Source organism: Danio rerio, chromosome 20 (genome assembly GCF_049306965.1).
Source record: "Danio rerio strain Tuebingen ecotype United States chromosome 20, GRCz12tu, whole genome shotgun sequence".
NCBI lineage: Eukaryota > Metazoa > Chordata > Actinopteri > Cypriniformes > Danionidae > Danio > Danio rerio.
The window spans coordinates 9,715,673-9,734,137 of record NC_133195.1 but is presented as its reverse complement, the minus strand read 5'-3'; the positions used below and the strand labels follow the sequence as shown (position 1 = coordinate 9,734,137).

Sequence of the window (18,465 nt, the reverse complement as noted above, 5' to 3'; positions counted from 1 at the left end):
CACATATACACACACACACACATATATATATATATGCCTAATATCTGATGGCCAGAAAGTGATTCTTTTTATTATAAACTGTTAAAGCATTGGTGTCAGTAATGCAGCAAGTCCAGAGACTGTTGTGTACACCATGATTTAATATATAATTAAGTCACTTTAATGTGTGATTTGACTAGAAAGTGGTCATAAATGAGCATTTTCTCATTTCAAATGAGTAGCAGCTTGGACCCAGAAACCGTATTTCATACATCACAACTTAACAAGCAGATTAATAGCCAATAAACTAGTAGTTGGATTTAGGTATTGGGTAGGATTAAGGATGCAAAATAAGATAATGCAGAATATGTACTTTACACTGCCTGACAAAAGTCTTGTGGTTGATCTAAGTGGTAAGAGCAACAATAAAATAACTTGACTTCTACTTGGATAGGCGACATATATAATATATATCAATAATATATAAGTACAAATAAACTAGCTAGTAGTGAGAATTGGTATTTAAACTAAAGTCTTACCAAACTATGTTAAGTGATTATAACTTGCTAATATTTTTATATTTATGTTCACTTTTTTGCATTGTTCAAGTATTAATTTGACAGTGGTAGCATGAAAAACCCAAATGATTCTCAACTGTTCTTATGACCGGATACACAAAAAACATATCTGATGATGTAAAGGATCAAGCTGACCCTGTACTTTACAACTGTGTCCCAATCTCGTGATCCTCTGCTCTTATTTTTACATCTCCCTCTGTGGTGTGCAGGAAATCAAGGAGTTTATTTGGAAGGAAGGAGGCTTTTCCTCCTCTCGGCACAGACACAGGCAGCGATATCGCCACAGGTCGAGCATTAAAACGATCTGTCAAAACACGTCAACTCACAGCCTATCAGCCTGCGTATGTGGGGGAAGGGAGGAGAGATAGACCGAAAGAGGATGAAAGAGAAAGATAGACAGAGAAAACACCTACTCAGCACTGCAGGTTGAGTAAAGTCACAACCGACTTTATCTGCAGAAGGAGAGGTACAGACGTCACCATCGTTCGCACCGTCAGCAAAACCTGCTAATAAAATGAAAACAGTGAGAGTTTTGCGATTTATTAGTGTTAAAAGAGTTTCAAAAGCAGAACTTGCTCCGTAAATATAAAGTTGACAGACAATAAGTGTCAATGTGCACATACACAACAAAAGCAAAACAAGCAGAAAAAGAAGGAACCACCCAAAATAACACCATTGTTCATTTAATCAGACTAACTTCCCTTTAAGGCAGAGGAACCATGGGAACAGGAGTCATGGGAATTGAAGCTATGGCAACGGCCAGTCAGGGTCAAGAAGCGTTTGTGCAGGACTGCTGTCTTATCATACAACCAGAGAGAGAGAGAGAGAGAGAGAGAGAAAATAGGTCTGTCAATCAATAGCTGACTGATGGTGCAGTTTTCTAACTAGATGAAAACTAGAGGTAATGTTCGACCGAGCAGAAGCTTGACCGTCAACCTGTAGAGTCCTTCTTATGTCTTTCGCTGTTTGTCACCATAAAGGACAAGCTGCTGATCCACCACATGTTCTAGCAATGTTTAACCATGGCTTGTCCTTGAAAGAAACACAACGGTAGCACTTCGTTTTCCTGCGCTGAATATTACATTCGAGAATGTTCTGTCATCAGATGACCATCGAAATAACCTTGATGGTCGAATGGATCACTGCACTTGGTTATCTTGAGATAATGGACGGCATTGAGCGTTTAGCTGACATCCAAAACATCAGTCCTGACATTTGTTTACCGGCCTTAAATGTAAAGCAATAACAGCCAGAGAGGATTTCAGCATGTAGAAGGAGCAGCCTGAGGAAGGTTGAAGATGAACCCTGTCCTCACTCTGATTGGCTGAAGTCCTGGATCTGTTCCTCGGTTTGAAAAGCTTTCTGGGTTCATGTTCTCTGGAAAACATGAAAACATGAAACTGATTAATCTGCGAAACAATAAGTTTATTATATTATATTATATTATATTATATTATATTATATTATATTATATTATATTTATTATATTATATTATATTATATTATATTATATTATATTATTCATTCATTTTCTTGTCGGCTTAGTCCCTTTATTAATTTTGGGTCGCCACAGTGGAATGAGCCGCCAACTTATCCAGCATATGTTTTACGCAGCGGATGCCCTTCCAGCTGCAACCCATCTTTGGGAAACATCCATACACACTCATACACTACGGACAATTTAGCCTACCCAAATCACTTGTACTGCATGTCTTTGGACTGTGGGCGAAACTGGAGCACCCGGAGAAAACCCATGCGAAGGCTGGGAGAACATGCAAACTCCACACAGAAACGGCAACTGACCCAGCTGGGGCTCAAACCAGCAACTTTCCTGCTGTGAGGCGACAACACTACACACTACCTACTGCGCCACATAATATTATATTACATTATATTATATTATTTTTTATTATAATTTATTATATTATATTATAATTTATTTTAATATAATATGTTATCATTTATTATAATATAACTTAAAAAAAAAATATATATACACACACACACACACACACACACACACACACACACACACACACACACACACACACACACACACACACACACACACACACACATACATACATACATACATACCTGTACATACATAAAGTTGAAGTCAAAATTATTAGCCCCCTTGAATTATTAGCCCCCTATAATTTATTATATTATAATTTATTTATTCATTTAATTTATTACATATAAATTATATTATAATTTATTATATTATATTATAATTTTTTTTTTTATTTTAGACCCCCTTAAATTTTAGCCCTCCTATAATTTATTATATTATAATTTATTATATTATATTATATTATATTATATTATATTATATTATATTATATTATATTATATTATATTATATTATATTATATTATTTTATATTATATTATATTATATTATATTATATTATATTATATTTAACCTATTTACTTTTACAACAAAAAAAGTTTTATTTTTAAAGGGAGTTTGAATAAATCTAAAACAATTTAGCGGTCTGCTCATTAAGACACTGTTATAAAGGAAACATCACATTTCTTATATACTAGGGATGTCCAAACTTGGTCCTGGAGGGCTGGTGTCCTACATATTTTAGTTCCAACCTCAATTAAACACACCTGAACCAGCTAATCAAGCTCTTATTAGATATACTAGAAACTTCCAGTGAGGTGTGTTGAAGCAAGTTGGAGCTAAACTATGCAGGACACCGGCCCTCCAGGAAAGAGTTTGGACATCCCTGCTATATACTATAAAACTGCAGGTTAACTACGGTGCTCAGCATAATTACTCATTTTGAAAATGAATATTTTTATCCATTTCTCAGTGAATATACAGTAGGCAATGTATTTTGGTGCATTTAAACAAAACAGATTTATTATACAGATATGATTGATAAAATATTACTTTAGTCACCAAACATATTAGAAATTGAAAGATAATACAATTAAATTCAGGCAAAATATTGCAAAAAAAACTAACAAATAAAAATTACAATCTACAAAATTTTAACTACATTTTTTATTTATTTATTTATTTTATTTTTATTTTTTTTTTTGCTTCTCTTGATTTTTCATCTGTTATATATTTGTATTTAACATTTTTCTATAATATAGAAATGTGGGTGTACTTTTTATTTTAAGTTATTTTGTTAGATAAGCTCCAGATTTGGCTTCAGTGCTGACTAATCTAATGTATATGCACAAATATAATATTGTAAAGCTTACTATAAAAAATATGAATTAAAAAAATAGATTTATGAGGGGTGTACATATACATGCTCAGCACTGTATGTTTATATACAATAACTTTAACTGTTAAAATCTATTAGTTACTATTTAGTTAAAGTAATTACTATCTAATAAAGTTATGGTAACAAACAACCTTAACTTTTCCGAATTTGATTGTAATGCAATAATGTGTTAAGATGCTTTGAAACAATAATTATTGTCAAAGGCACTAGAAATAAACTTTAAACTGAATTGAAACAAACAAACACAACAGTAAGTGGAAGTGAAAACCATCATTAGTGGCTGAAAACCTTTGTTAGCTTAATAAAAGCCAGTGTGATTTACTTTATATGTGTTATATGTGTTTTGACAATGTTTTGACACACAAATATTAGTAATTCAGTGCACATTAATGTATAAATGAGTACTGGACAAGCAAAACAACAATGGCAACATTGGCTTTATTACAGTTGTCTGTATCTAAACATTAATAATAAAAACAATGTTTATATATATATATATATACATATATATATATATATATATATATATATATATATATATATATATATATATATATATATATATATATATATATATATATACATACATACATACATACATACATACATACATACATACATACATACATACATACATACATACATACATACAGCTAAAGTGAGAATTATAGCCCCCCTGTTTTATTTTTCCCCCAATTTCTGTTTTAATAACTTTAGTTTTAATAACTCATTTCTAATTACTGACTGATTGTATTTTTGCTACGATGACAGTAAATAACATTTTACTAGATCTTTTTCAAGACACTTCTATACAGTTTAAGATGACATCTAAAGGCTTAACTAGGTTAATTAGGTTAACTAGGCAGGTTAGGGTAATTAGGCAAGTCATTGTAGAAGAATGGTTTGTTCTGTAGACTATTTAAAAAAAAATGCTTAAAGGGGCTAATAATTTTGACCTTAAAATGGCTTTTAAAAAAATTAAAAACTGCTTTTATTCTAGCCGGAACAAACAAACAAACAAACAAATAAATAAATAAATAAATAAATAATACTATTTGCAGAAGAAAAAAATATTATCAGACATACTGTGAAAATCTCCTTGCTCTGTTAAACATTAGTTGAGAAATATTTTAAAAAGAAAGAAAAAAAATTCAAAGGGGGATTAATAATTCTGACTTTAACTGTATATTATATCTTTTTAATTATTCATTATATTTAAAAAATTAAATAAATAAAATTATTTTCATCAAGGTGACATTTATTAAATGTAAATTGTTAAATAGTGATTTATTAAATATTTATTTATTACTTATTGTATATAGTTTCAAATGAAATTATTACTCAGTCAGGCATCAGTCATTATTGCTTTTATTACTATTACCATTCATAATAATAATAATAATAATAATAATAATAATAATAATAATAATAATAATAATAATGATAATAACAATGAAAATTAATTTTAGAGTGATTTCTGAAGGGTCATGTGACTGAAAATGAAGCTAAAAATTCATCATTAAATAAATGTAACCTTGATGAGCAAAAAAACTTATTTATAAACATTTTAAAATCGTACTAACCTCAAACTATATACAGTTGAAGTCAAAATTATTAGCCCCCCCTTTGATTTTTTTATATAAATTTTCCAAACGATGTTTACAGTGCAATGACATTTTCGCAGTATGTCTGATAATGTTTTTTTTCTTCTGGAGAAAGTGTCATTTGTTTTATTACGGCTAGAATAAAAGTAGTTTTTATTTTTTTTTATAACAATTTTAAGGACAAAATTATTAGCCCCTTTAAGCAACTTTTATTTTCATTGATAGTCTACAGAACAAACCATCATTATACAATAACTTGCCTAATTACCCTAACCAGCCTAGTTAACCTAATTAACGTAGTTAATCTCTCTGTTAAACAGAAATTGTGGAAAAATAAAAAATAAAAGGGGGCTAATGATTTAGCCAGGCTAATATTTCTGACTTCTACTGTGTGTGTGTGTGTGTGTGTGTGTGTATATATATATATATATATATATATATATATATATATATATATATATATATATATATATATATTATATATATATATATATATATATATATATATATATATATATATATATATATATATATATATATATATATATATTTATATTAGTGCTGTCAATCGATTAAAAAAAAATTAACTAATTAATCGCACCTTTTTAAAAAAAATTAATCGCGATTAATCACACTTAAAATACTGAAACTTGTAATTTTGGCTATTTAAATGTAAAATTAATGTAAACGCAAGACAAAAAATATTTATATTCAAAATATTATTGTTTAATAGAATTTTTGTTTAACTGTGTAACACAGATTTCTTCATGTAAACAACATACCCACAATAAACCATCAAGATCCTGGCTTGACAGCCATATTTATTACAGAAATTAAAACACAGGCATGTTAATGACATTTAAATTTCAAAACAATCAATGCCAATAAAGAAAACATTGATTTCCATGTTGGATTCTAAGTGGACTGCAAAAAAATGCCAAAATACAGGAATTGCAGATATGGAAAATGAAAAATTATAATAATAAACTATAGAATACAAACTGTTGCACTCATTGTAAAGTTTTATTGCTGTGTGTTGAGAACATTAATTATAGCGTAGAAACAATTTTGCTTACATTTACATCCTCCTTTACATTCATCCAGTAGCTAGGAGTATCCCGCAAGTGCACAAAGACTCCCAAATGCCCGCAAATGAATGATAATTTCTTGCAAACCGGTCGTTAAATACATTGCACACCCCTCTCGCCCCTACTCAGATACGTCGCTCACTCCACCCCTGATACCCCTCAACAGGCCTGACACAGACACACACACAGACAGACACACACAACGCGCTGCAGACGTTTTGGCCCCAACAGCCTTCCATACTGGAGCGACTCCCCTCAGATTCAACACGCATGATCACGTTCATCAAATTTGCTTAAACTAAGCTTCCTAAAGTATTACTGTATTTCACAAGGATTCTGACACAACAACGCGAAGCAGACGCTTTCGTTGCGTTTAATGAGGAAACACGCTAAACTTGGAGGGCGCATGCTGAAAGGCAGAGTAATGCCCTGTCTTTGACAGCTCATCAGACTTTCTGACATAAGACACCAATACTCCGATTTTAATATGATTAAGATAATACTCTTATTAAAATTCTACTGTGTAGCCTTAAAAGGAAACCTGAACTGCGTTAATTGCGTAAATTTTTTTTAACACGTTAATTATTTAAAATTTATCGCATGCGTTAACGCGTTAATTTTGACAGCGCTAATATATATATATATATATATATATATATATATATATATATATATATATATATATATATATATACATACATACATACATACATATATATATACACACAACAGTTCTGTCTGGCTCTCGAATCTGATTGGCTGATAGCTGTGATATATTTAAGTAATATCAGCACCCGTACAGCCTCTTTACCCTTTGTGTATTACTCCGCCCACATACAGCCAGCAAAAAGCAGACACTACAGATCGAAAGTTTAAAAGATGCTTGCTCAGCTGATTAACTGTCAGCTTATGATTTGAATCCAAGGTGGAAGAAAGTAGTTCCTTATACAAAAGGGTTTTTGAGACTCTCCATGTTTGATTTTGTTTTTATATACACAATTATGCCATCAAACTGTTGTATAAACGCATATCACATTCGTAGCAGTGCGATTTAGCTGTATATATACATATATATAAAACACACGCCTCCCAGCAGTGCCGATATACAGCCATATCGCACTGCTACGAGTGTGATATTGCTCATACATAAATATATATACATACAGTATACCGACACACATATGCACACACAAATAAATATATGTACAAATATAAATAAATAAATATGCGTAAACATACTCTAAGATTAATCACAATGTAAACATGAAACAAACAAAAAGAGGTCCTTATAAGTTGCTAATAGTCTACCACCACTAATAGCAGTAATAACCTAAACGTCAGTAAATTAAAATATGAGATTTTTAGGCTTTTTCATAAAATGTAGAGATTAATTCAGGTATTTTTTTTTTTTTTTTGAGAAATCAAAATCATTTAACAAAAAAACAAACAAACAAAAAAAATCCTTAATCATAAAGATCCTCCTTTCTCCGTGCCCCATGAGCAACCCTTTATGGTCTTGACCACTGTCTCCCTACTTTACGTGATTAGAGTTAAGTGGCTTAGGTTTCGCTAAACGCTACTAAAAAGAACTCCGAAAGAGACTTGACAAGAAAAATAGGGGTTGGTTTGCATTTGGCACAGACTGAGATCATGACAGTATTGTACACAGATACACATGCAGGCATCAATCTGCGTGAAAGTTTGTGGAAGAAAAAAAAAAAGTTTCACAGCAGCCTGAACCTCCATTATAATCTAATGTACTTTAAGTCTTGGTGAGGAACATAAGCAGTTAACTGACCAATAGGAATTCCTATAAAACCCCAAGCAAACAAACTCCTAGTGAGCAGCTGAGGGAAATGAGAGCCAAATTTAATGTGGCCAGGTTTGTGGGGGAAGACAATGTAGAACATGGCTAAGTACACATCCAGCTATGTTTTGCTACTGTCATTCCTGTGGCCGTGATGCTTATTATGAAACCTCTCGATGCCCAAGCACTGGCTTTTCATGAGAAAAACGTCTCCCGCGAGGCTGGGTGCAAGTCTTGTTTCATTTTCTGCACAAGCCTCATGATGAGGCCCTATAAAAGAAGGCAAATACATCAACAGCAATTTTCAACAGGGCTTTACTGAGTGTGGATCCCTGTAGGCTCGCCAATTGGTAGTCTAGCTCATTTGTAAATTAACTTACAAGCTTGCACAGGAAACTAATGAAGTCCATCACTCTTAAAAGTACGTTCACATGAAGTATTCTAATGCACTTCCAACTGAAGCAGAATATTAAGTAAGGGGCAGGGCTTTCTTTTTGTGCATCATTCCATGGTATTAAACTAACAGTAAGGGGGTCGTGTTTAAGAAAATTGTGGTTGGAGCCATCAAAGTGACGCCAACAGAAAAGGACTGCCACTCTAACTGCAGAAGCAAATGGTCATTTGGATTGGATTAACTTGCAATGATTAATTGTTTACTCAAAGAATAATAATACGTTAGGAAAACAAACAATGAACATTTTGACTACACATGGACTCTTAAGACTCACATATGCTGTATTATTCTGAAGCTAGCTCAATCTCTGTAGAGAGATATTGGCATCCCGCACCCTGACTGCTTCCATGCTTGGAGTAATAACAGGCATGACTGATTTCTCCAGTTCCCCGTAACAATAACAACCAGCAAAAACACATGACACATCAGAACAAGAGGGTTTGTATTGGATGAGTGCTTCAAAATTGTGACTGGTGACTTCACATGACCGGTATTCTAAAGCATGAACACGCTGCTTACAAACATAATTATTTACTTAATTTGGTTCTGTTTCCATTGCGTCACTCTATGCCGGCAAGTCTGATCCCCTCCCTGCACTATGGCATCTACTCAATCTGGAGATAAGCAAACCCATAAACATACTTGAGCAGAGTGTAGACGGATGTTGACTAGATCTCCTAACAATCCTCTATATCAGACGTACCACATTAGTTTGGAGAGGCAGCGCCCTGCTAATACCGTGAAGAGTGGTCAGGAAATGCTCTCCAGCAAGTAGGCCACTCATACTCATGTGCTCTGCATTTTCCATTTGACTGCCTCTGTACAGTACAGCCTCTGTAATCACACCAGCAGCTTGAGACAAACTGTAAATGTTTACATATGCCTTAAAGGGGGGGCCGCTCCAAATTCACTTCATATCCAGCCTTTCTCTCACCCTTTGTCACACTCAGACAAGCGCACACTGTGCTGTTAACAAGAATAGATGAGAGCTATTACGCTTTTTTATTACTCCATAAAGCAGAACACATGGGGCAAGTTCTAGCAAGAGTGGCGAGACAGGAAATAGCGAATGGAAACCTGCAGCTCAGGAGGGGCGTTCATGGCCTATCGCTCACCATTTTTTATTCTGCCCATTTCCAAATGGGATATTAGCATAGGGTTTCAAGAAGTTACCCAGAGAACAAGCGAACGTGAAGTAGTACAGATGTAAAATAAGTGATCCGGTTGACAAGGCCCAATTCGATGAACCAGGACGGGAACAGCTTGAACAAGAGACGACTCCTCTTGAGGAATCTTGCATTGACCCCTTCGACTCTGCCTCTTTGATTTATGGAGATCAGATGGAGTCTGGAGGGTTGGAAGGAGGAGATAAAAGGTTTCTTGAAATGAACACCTCGGTTAAACCTGCTGGTGTATCCGAGAAAGGGCCCCTTCACCAGGAGCACTGCAGTCCAGAAAATTGTATTTTTCTCATTAGGGGGACTGAAAGACGGTCAGGGCAGTTAGAAAGCAGAGCCGCGAAGAAACCTTAAGCCTTTCCAGAATGTGTTTTTGCACTTGGGAAGAAAGTTTAAGGGAAGTTTAAATCATTAGCAAACCTCATATATGCCTAGGCCCGAGCTATTCTGGGTACAGTTGAAACAAATCCCCCACAATAATCAAACCAAATTGCTAAATTACAGAGATGAGCAGCTCGAAAAATGTCTCACAATCATGGGAGCATTTACCCCGCAGAACCACAGCAGCCAAAGGAATCCAGATCCAACGCTGATTGCTAATAATGAGTCAGTGCGGTACTGGCCAAGACACATGGTACAGCTCTGTAAAATCCCGCTACTCTTCACCCTGCTGGAAACATTGAGTCAGCCAAGGCCTTTTGTTTTAACTTTATCTGTGTGAAGATAATGCGAGGCTTCAGCTTAGACACGGTGGACTCAAGAAAAGCCAGTTCCATGTTACAGGCTTTAAATATGTTGCTTGGATTCTTCTCAAAAATTAGGCCATTGGCCTAGGATCCTCGGCCATGTTTTCCTGACAGGATGAAGAGTTTCGTTGTTCCTGCAGATCCCATTGAACGGGCAAATCCTCTATGTGGCCTGGCAAGGGGGCAGCTTAATAAGGGCCTCGTTTTGTCCTTTGTGAGCCAAGGCTGGGGACATCAGCGAAAAAATGTTCTGATTCAGAAATGCTCCATTTCCTCTGTAGAGATTTGAGGACACCGTGGCTTTTCAGCAGAGCCAAAATATGAAGAACAAAAAGCGGGGATTGCAGTTGTGTAATTGCCCTTACATAATCTTGATGTAAATTTAATGAATTGGACGATGACCGCCATTGACAGTAAACACCATTGTCTGAGGGCTTGTTCTTTTATGGGAGGCAGGGTCAGGGGAGTTTGTATACCTCAACGTAACCTCATTCTTTGAAGGGAAGGCCTCAGGGATCAGCGAGATGAATCTATCTGACAGGGCTCTGTCTACGTATGACTCACAGTCTGAAAGTTGATTGCACAGCCAATTTTACTTTCAGAAGTTCGGGGGGTTGATATCCATGTATGCAATGCTCTCTCTGCTGAAAGCGGAAGAGTTCTGGGAGTGTATGGACATTTGCAGCTGTGACAGGGTGACTCATTCTGTTTAGCACTTAAATAGAAAGGGGGTTTCTGTTCAACAATGACACTCAGATAGAAAGAAATCGGCACATGTACTTGCGCACGCATACACTGCGTCTCCAGGGAGCTGGTAAACCACCACCTGTGAACAGAATGAATGTAAAGGAAAACATGGCTAATACAAACGCTTTCGTTTGTTGCTTCCATATTCACATGGATGCAAGTGTGGCTGGAATACAGAGCAGCAGCTGCAGGCAGGGATGCGAGCAGATGACAGTTCCTAGAAGAAAACCCGCCAGCTCTTTCACATCTCCTCTCTGACTGATCAGGCAAGAGGGAAAGAATTTACAGACAATTACCCAACACCTGAGTAAATCAGTAACCCAGAATGAACCGCCTCCGAGCAAGACAAATCTGTCAATGTCTCTAATATGAATCTGAAGTGTCTCACAAAAAAAAAAAAAGAAAGAAAACGAAAGCCATTTTTTCAGAAGCAAACAAGTTATCACAGGTCGCTTCTAAGTCATCAGCAACAAGGAAGGACTCACATGTATTTTTGATAACCCATTCATTGATATATTCTGTATATATTTCTTATTATCCCATATGGGAACACAGATATCTTGTAGATACAGGGCTTCAAAGTCTCAGCCTAACATGGGTCTGTGAGAAGTTTTAATATTTGGTGGGACAGTGTGAAAATGGGTAAGTTTATACATTCTGCAACATATTTTCGTTAAAAATCATTAAGATTCTATTCTAGAGAAAACAAGCTATGTCACAACGTGAACAAAATGAAACATGGCAGCCCAGAAATCTGATCTTCCAAACAAAATAAAAGCAGAGGACTGGGTATGGGAATTCAGTAAAAGGGAAAGAGAGAAAGTAAAAGTGGAAAAGTGGAACGCTGACTGGATGTTTGAGAGAGGGAAAGTAAAACTGGGATGGAGGAAAGCAAATGAGAGTTAGGAGGCAAAGAAATAAAAAGTCGAGAGAGAGAGAAAGAGAGAGAAAGGGGAGAGGGGGGAAGAGAACAAAGCCATCTTTGTGTGAGGCTCTGAGAGTGTGGAGCAGAGCCAGGGCTTAGGGGGTGTTTCACAAGAGTACACTGACTGCATTCCTGCAATGTGATTATGGCCACATTTAATTTATTCTCCTGCAGGAAACACACTTAACCCTTCACTGTCCATTGGCTTTTAGAAACTGATCTTGAACCTGACATCTTTTCCTTTATAATTATCCAGTAAGTAAATATTATGTAAGGGAAACCCTTCTGTTATGACCTAACAGCTTCCCAGATGAACCAACTACAGACATTGTAGCTCCTAGTGACTGCTTTAAAGTCATTCACTGACTTTGCTTTGTGTTTTGCAGCATCAGACAGCACTAAATCCAGGCTAATTCGCCCTGAAGCTATTACACAGGGGATTCCCAGCACTGGATATTCTAAACAAAAATACAGATCTTAGGTGAAAATTCACACTTTTTTTCTATTGTTAGGAACTTTAGGATACATTTAAAGGACGGTGATTTAAAAAAACGTAGACCATTTTGTGAAAACCATTTTGTATCACATGCAAATATTACATGTTAAATAGCATGAGCAAGTAAAACCAAAATGAAACCTTCGCTAAAGGGCTGAGAATACATTTGACTCCTTTTTCCCCAACAGATTTTTGCAAAAAATTCATTTTTAAGTATATTATTGTTGTGTAAACTTATCATTTTGCCACAGTCAGATCACATGATTTTTATTGTTGGTTACAAAAGTCACTATGTCAGATTATGCGATTTTTTTCTTGATAAAATCGTGATTTGTGGTGAGTCACAAATGTGCCAGACTACATGTCCCTTCACGATCTGTCATCCCATGTTGTCTACGACAAGTGTTATTTCCCAAAGCAGTCAAAGTGTTGCTAGAACAATATTTATTATCTCAAATAAATTAAATTAATCTTATTTTAATCTCAGAAACACTGATGCTTGCTGACAAGTAATAACTACATTATTTAAGGGCATTCCTTACAACATAGATAGGATCAAACTTAGGATTCCTTTTTAATTTTAAGATATTTTCCTTGAAATCTAAATGTATATTTTCCTGCCATGGGTTTCTTATTAAGCACTTTGCCAAAACTTGCCGCAAGTGAGATGAGAAAATGAAAGCAAATAAGTAGCAGCAAGGAAAAATCTGACGCTGAAGACATAATCATTAAATAATGACATACTGATTAGCCAATATAAAGTATAACTGAGATTTGTGATACAATCACAGTGAAGCATTCATTAAATCCCTATTTTCCTCGAGTGAAACAAACCTGTACAGTTGAGTAGTGGAATTATAAAAAAATATAATTTGTTTATTTTTCTTGGAAAATATATAATTTTGAAACTAATTTTGTTTGCTATAATTTTGATCTTAATTTTAATGCATTTTTTGTCGGTCAGTTATCAATAAACAAGAATAACGAATAACATTTGAGGTGAAGCTCTTCAGAACAAGCCCTCTATATGTGCTAAAACACAAATTGTCTTGAGATTGTTAAATAAAATAATAATGCCGCCTAAATAACATTTAATTAAAGTGAAATATTCACAGTTTTAAAGAAGCCTATATTAAACTGTTTTCACTATTAATGACAAATATGAATAAGCAGGAAATGCTTTTGCAATGTATTCACGGAACTAAACATGTTCGCAGATTACCTCAGAAGATCAAACTCTGTGGGAAGGACGAGAGAACTCAGAAGCTCGTTGTGAGAATAAAGAAGTCTGCATATTTGTGCCAGTCTGTCAGATAATATTGCTTAAAACACCTTAATATTTTAGAAAAGTAGTTCAAGTTTGCATGACTGATCTTATCCACCCATGACCCACTCATAAGTAAATATGCAGCCTATTACCTGACCTGCACATTAATGGCAGCGCCCACTGAGATAACCAAGAAATGATGTGCTCCCATTGCACAGTATCACCCACGTGACAGTGACAGAAGCATGGAAAAAAATTAAACATGCAACTTCCTGCGATGGTGTCGTGAGGTGTCGCAGACATGGTATTGGTTGTCGTGAACTATGCTACATTACACGAAAAGAAACTATGAAATCTTGTGTCAAGACGTCCATTTGTCGATTAAAAATCCCCACGACATCCTACATCAAGGAACTTGTGCCAAAATTGTGACAAATTCATGTGATCTGACCGGGTCTTCAGGAAACAACCTGATAGATTTAACTTTTATGGTGAATTTGTAAGAAGATTTTTAAGGAATTAAAATGGAAACCATGAAATTAGTATAAATATGCTAATAGGAGAAATACCTAGTATGTTAGTTTTAATATCAAAAGAAATGCAGAGCAATATGCAACTGATCACTAATTGTTCCTTACCAAACTCTGTGCCTATACAATTTTAATAAAAATGCTTTTCTATCACTAAGCCAAATAACTATGATGAATCTCATTAGAAAGTGTTTTGGTGCAGTACAAGGGGGAAGAAAACAAACAACAACAACATTTAATGCATGGGTTTCTTAAAACCATGATGGTGCAATGGTTTTAGTGATGTGGTGACACAGTTGGCCAGATAAATTCTAATCATGGCTTTGAAGTACCATAATGGACAAAGAAACTACAGCTATAAGAACTAGTCTAAAACAAATCGGAACCTTTGAGAAATCAAAATCAATATAACTGTTCGGAATTAAGCCAACAGAACAAATAGTTCCACAAATATCATTAGCTACAGTCATTTCAAGCCATCAAAATAGAAAGGATTAATTATTTCTGCATATAGCCTTGCAGAGTGTCCTAAATCAGTGTGCCTCAACTGGTGGTCACAAAGTCTTTTTGTGAGGCATGACTTGAGGCATGACATTATTTAGAAAGATGTGTGTAAAAGCGGTTGATGCTTCTGTTAGATGCGGTTTTTGTGCGTGAGAAAAACACCATCTCATAAAGACTGTTTCAGATGGGATGTGGCAGTTGCTAGGGTTTAGTTCAGTAGTCCTCAACCACCGGTTTACAGACCAGCACTGGTCCATGGATCAGTTGGTACCGGACCCCAAAAGAAATCATTAATTATTTCCATTATATTTATATGAGTCTGAAGGATCTTTTTTTTTTTTTTTTAAATATTTTATTTAGAAAAATGGCCATATTCTCTCACTTATGTCTCAGTCACTTGAGCGCCAAAATTTGACCCACAAGCAGCAAAATGGGTAAGGAACAGACATCTTTGAAAAGCTTCTTTGCTAAGGAGAAAAGCCCCTGTGAAGGACCTGAGAACTGCCGAGAAATTTGACCATTCAGGAGGATAAGGCAAGCTTATAATTAACTTTTTAATTCACACACGGGGAGACCAGGCATATTGGTTACTCTGTGCTTAAAAAAAAAACATGTATATTTTATGTAGCAAAAATTCATGGCTCGTATCAATAGTTGTTATGAGAGAGAGATGTTCTGAAAGTACTGTTTTTGGCACAGATTTTCATGCCAATTCGCCAGGTCATAAAACTGCATCGAATATATATTTCACTCAGTCTTATTGATTTTCACATAAACACACCTGTGATGTGCTTGTAGACATACAATATGATTTTCCAACCCTCAGAAGTTGAGACGTGTACGCCTGCCATAAAGAAAATATTAAACATCTCTTCATTCTAAAGAGTAAAACTAATTACCAGGTCATAATGCTCATGTTACCCAAGTCCTAGAAGACCACACACAGGTCTGTCAGCCATTTTGATTGGCCCACCCTAGCTCTCTCTATGATTCTGTGCATTTACACTTAAGACAAAGAGCAAACTAGATAATGAAGCGAGAGAAAGAAGCACATCATTTGAGCTGACCACACCCTGAGGCCACAAATATGGTGACCATCTCATTCCCAAGCCACCTCTTTACATAGTCTTTTTCAATTCCCTCTACAACAACTGAACTGATCTCTACTCAGTTGCTGGGATTTAAAACAGAAAGCAGTTGAGAGAAAGAGAGAGGTGGGCGGGGGGCAAAAACCAATGCTTGCCGAAATGAAATCCCCTCTCCAAAGGATCAAAGCTGAACTTGGCAATTCAATTCCAAGAGGATATTGCCATTCCTGAAGGTTTCCCCCTCGCCTCCAGCCATCTAGGTCCGTTACTCCTGTCATTAATGGCAGAGCCTTAAGCTGCAGTGTTGCAACAGGGGCTGCATTATTCCAAACCTGCTTATTCCTGCCCATTATGGAAAAAAAGTCCCATCAGTCCAACCTCAATCCAATAAGGTTGGACCAAAGAATATGACTCAACACTGCTGTTATTTAAAGGTATTACATAAAAGTTTTCCAACAGAACCTAACAGTGTATACTTGGGACTATGGGCAATTATAAAGTCCCATTGTTTTAGCTGTGCCAGTACAGCTGAGGTTTAGCCTCTTAGGAATTATTAGGCCAAGTCTTAGTTCAGATGCTCCAAATTACCGTTTGCCAATTGGCATTAAAATTTTGGCAGCACAACCAGGCAATCTGGTAATATGAACTATAAAGTTTTGTGACGCATAACAAATTACCCTTAAGCATTGTTAAAACATTTTGTAAATAATAAGTCAAAAATGAACATTATGTACTATGTTGTGAGAACGAAACATTTATCAAATAAAATGGTTGATTTTATTGACTGCTGCCAGGCACAACATCAATTTTAATATAAAAGTAGCAATAATAGTTCAATTCAGCACTAGATTGCGTCAATTCCTATTGTTGAAAGATGCAATAACTACACAATCTTTGCTCTGAGCAGTAGGTCAAGATAAACAATTATACAATGAAAAGCACTGTTTCGATTTTGCTTTTTGCTAGTTCAGCAAGAGGGCAACAGTCAAATGTACTGCAGAAAACAGAAGAACAGATGAGCAAAAGGCCATGAATCTGGTACAGTAAGGTAGAGCTGTAATCGGGCTTAAAAAGGTTAGGCCCGATAGGACCCGAGCCCAACAAGTACATTTTTATTGACAGCTTTTTAAAAGCCTGAACCTGTTTACAGCCCGACATTATTCAAATGTGCACATGAACACAACTCTTTTGCCTTTTTTTAAGAATGAGTCATTAATGTGTTTTTGGACAGCTGTTTGTTGTTAAGCTGTTTGGACAGACATTTGTGTAGGTATAGTGTATAGGCGGTCATATTGGGGTGATATAAACACACCCAGTCCTTTTTTGTTATTTTATTTAACAACATAAAAGCTGTGGACCAATTTGTAGTGCTTTTCAGACAGACCACAACTGGACATAGAAGTGCAGTCCCCCCACCCACCGAATTGATTGGCAGCTGCGTATTAACATTTCCCGGTAGTCACGTGTATAAACTTATCAACAAGAGAAGACGAGTGCAAAGCAACCAGAAATAAAAGGTCTGTCCAGTTTGCTAGGATCATCAATCAATCATCAAATGAGTTCAAGAGTGAGTTTTACAAGTTTAAAATATTTTATGTAATGAATTACAGCGATAAGACGCTTTAATCCCAGTTTGTGGACGTTAAATCAGGTTTATTTTGTACATTACCATAACAGATATCCATACAGCAGTGGAGATTAACCTGTATCCTATCACATCTGCGTGCTAAAAGAGTGCAAAGCTAAATGCGCGCTGTTTGTGTATGTGCGTGTCGTGTCCGCTCTGTGTATGTATGTGTGTGTATCTGTGTGTGCGCGTGAACTTTGTAACGAAACTATGTGTGACTCATCGTTGTAACTTAACAAAACAAATGCATCAAATACTCATTGGTAAAGTTCTTACTGTAGTATTTCTCACAAACGCTACGTGAGATCTGCTTCCTTTAAGACTGTCTGTTGTCTGACAGAGCAGAGGGAGGAGATTAAGGTCTGCAGAAAGGCACGTAGAAACGGTGGGCGGGGAGGACTAGCCTTAAAGGTGCAGTACAGCAAAATCGCCACCCAGTACAAAAATGTATAAAAATAGAATCTTATAAAAGGTATAATAAAAATTCTGATGGGTTTTTGAGCTGAAACTTTACAGACACATTCTGGAGACACAAAAGATTCATAATGAATCAGAAAAAAATGGGTAACCAGGTTGCCCTTTAACATAATTTAT

At 35.6% G+C, this 18,465-nt stretch overlaps 1 protein-coding gene across 4 annotated transcripts in view; it reads right to left on the bottom strand.

Annotated features, from left to right (window-relative positions):
• Positions 1–1,081: 1,081 nt before the first annotated feature.
• The window catches only part of rad51b (RAD51 paralog B), a 93,596-nt gene continuing 76,212 nt past the window's right edge, over positions 1,082–18,465 (bottom strand). For all 4 annotated transcript variants that reach the window (XM_017352460.3, XM_017352459.3, XM_073932339.1 and 1 more), the window contains 1 exon segment: positions 1,082–1,934. In XM_017352460.3, coding sequence (XP_017207949.2) covers positions 1,926–1,934 — 9 coding nt within the window. In that variant the 3' untranslated portion in view covers positions 1,082–1,925.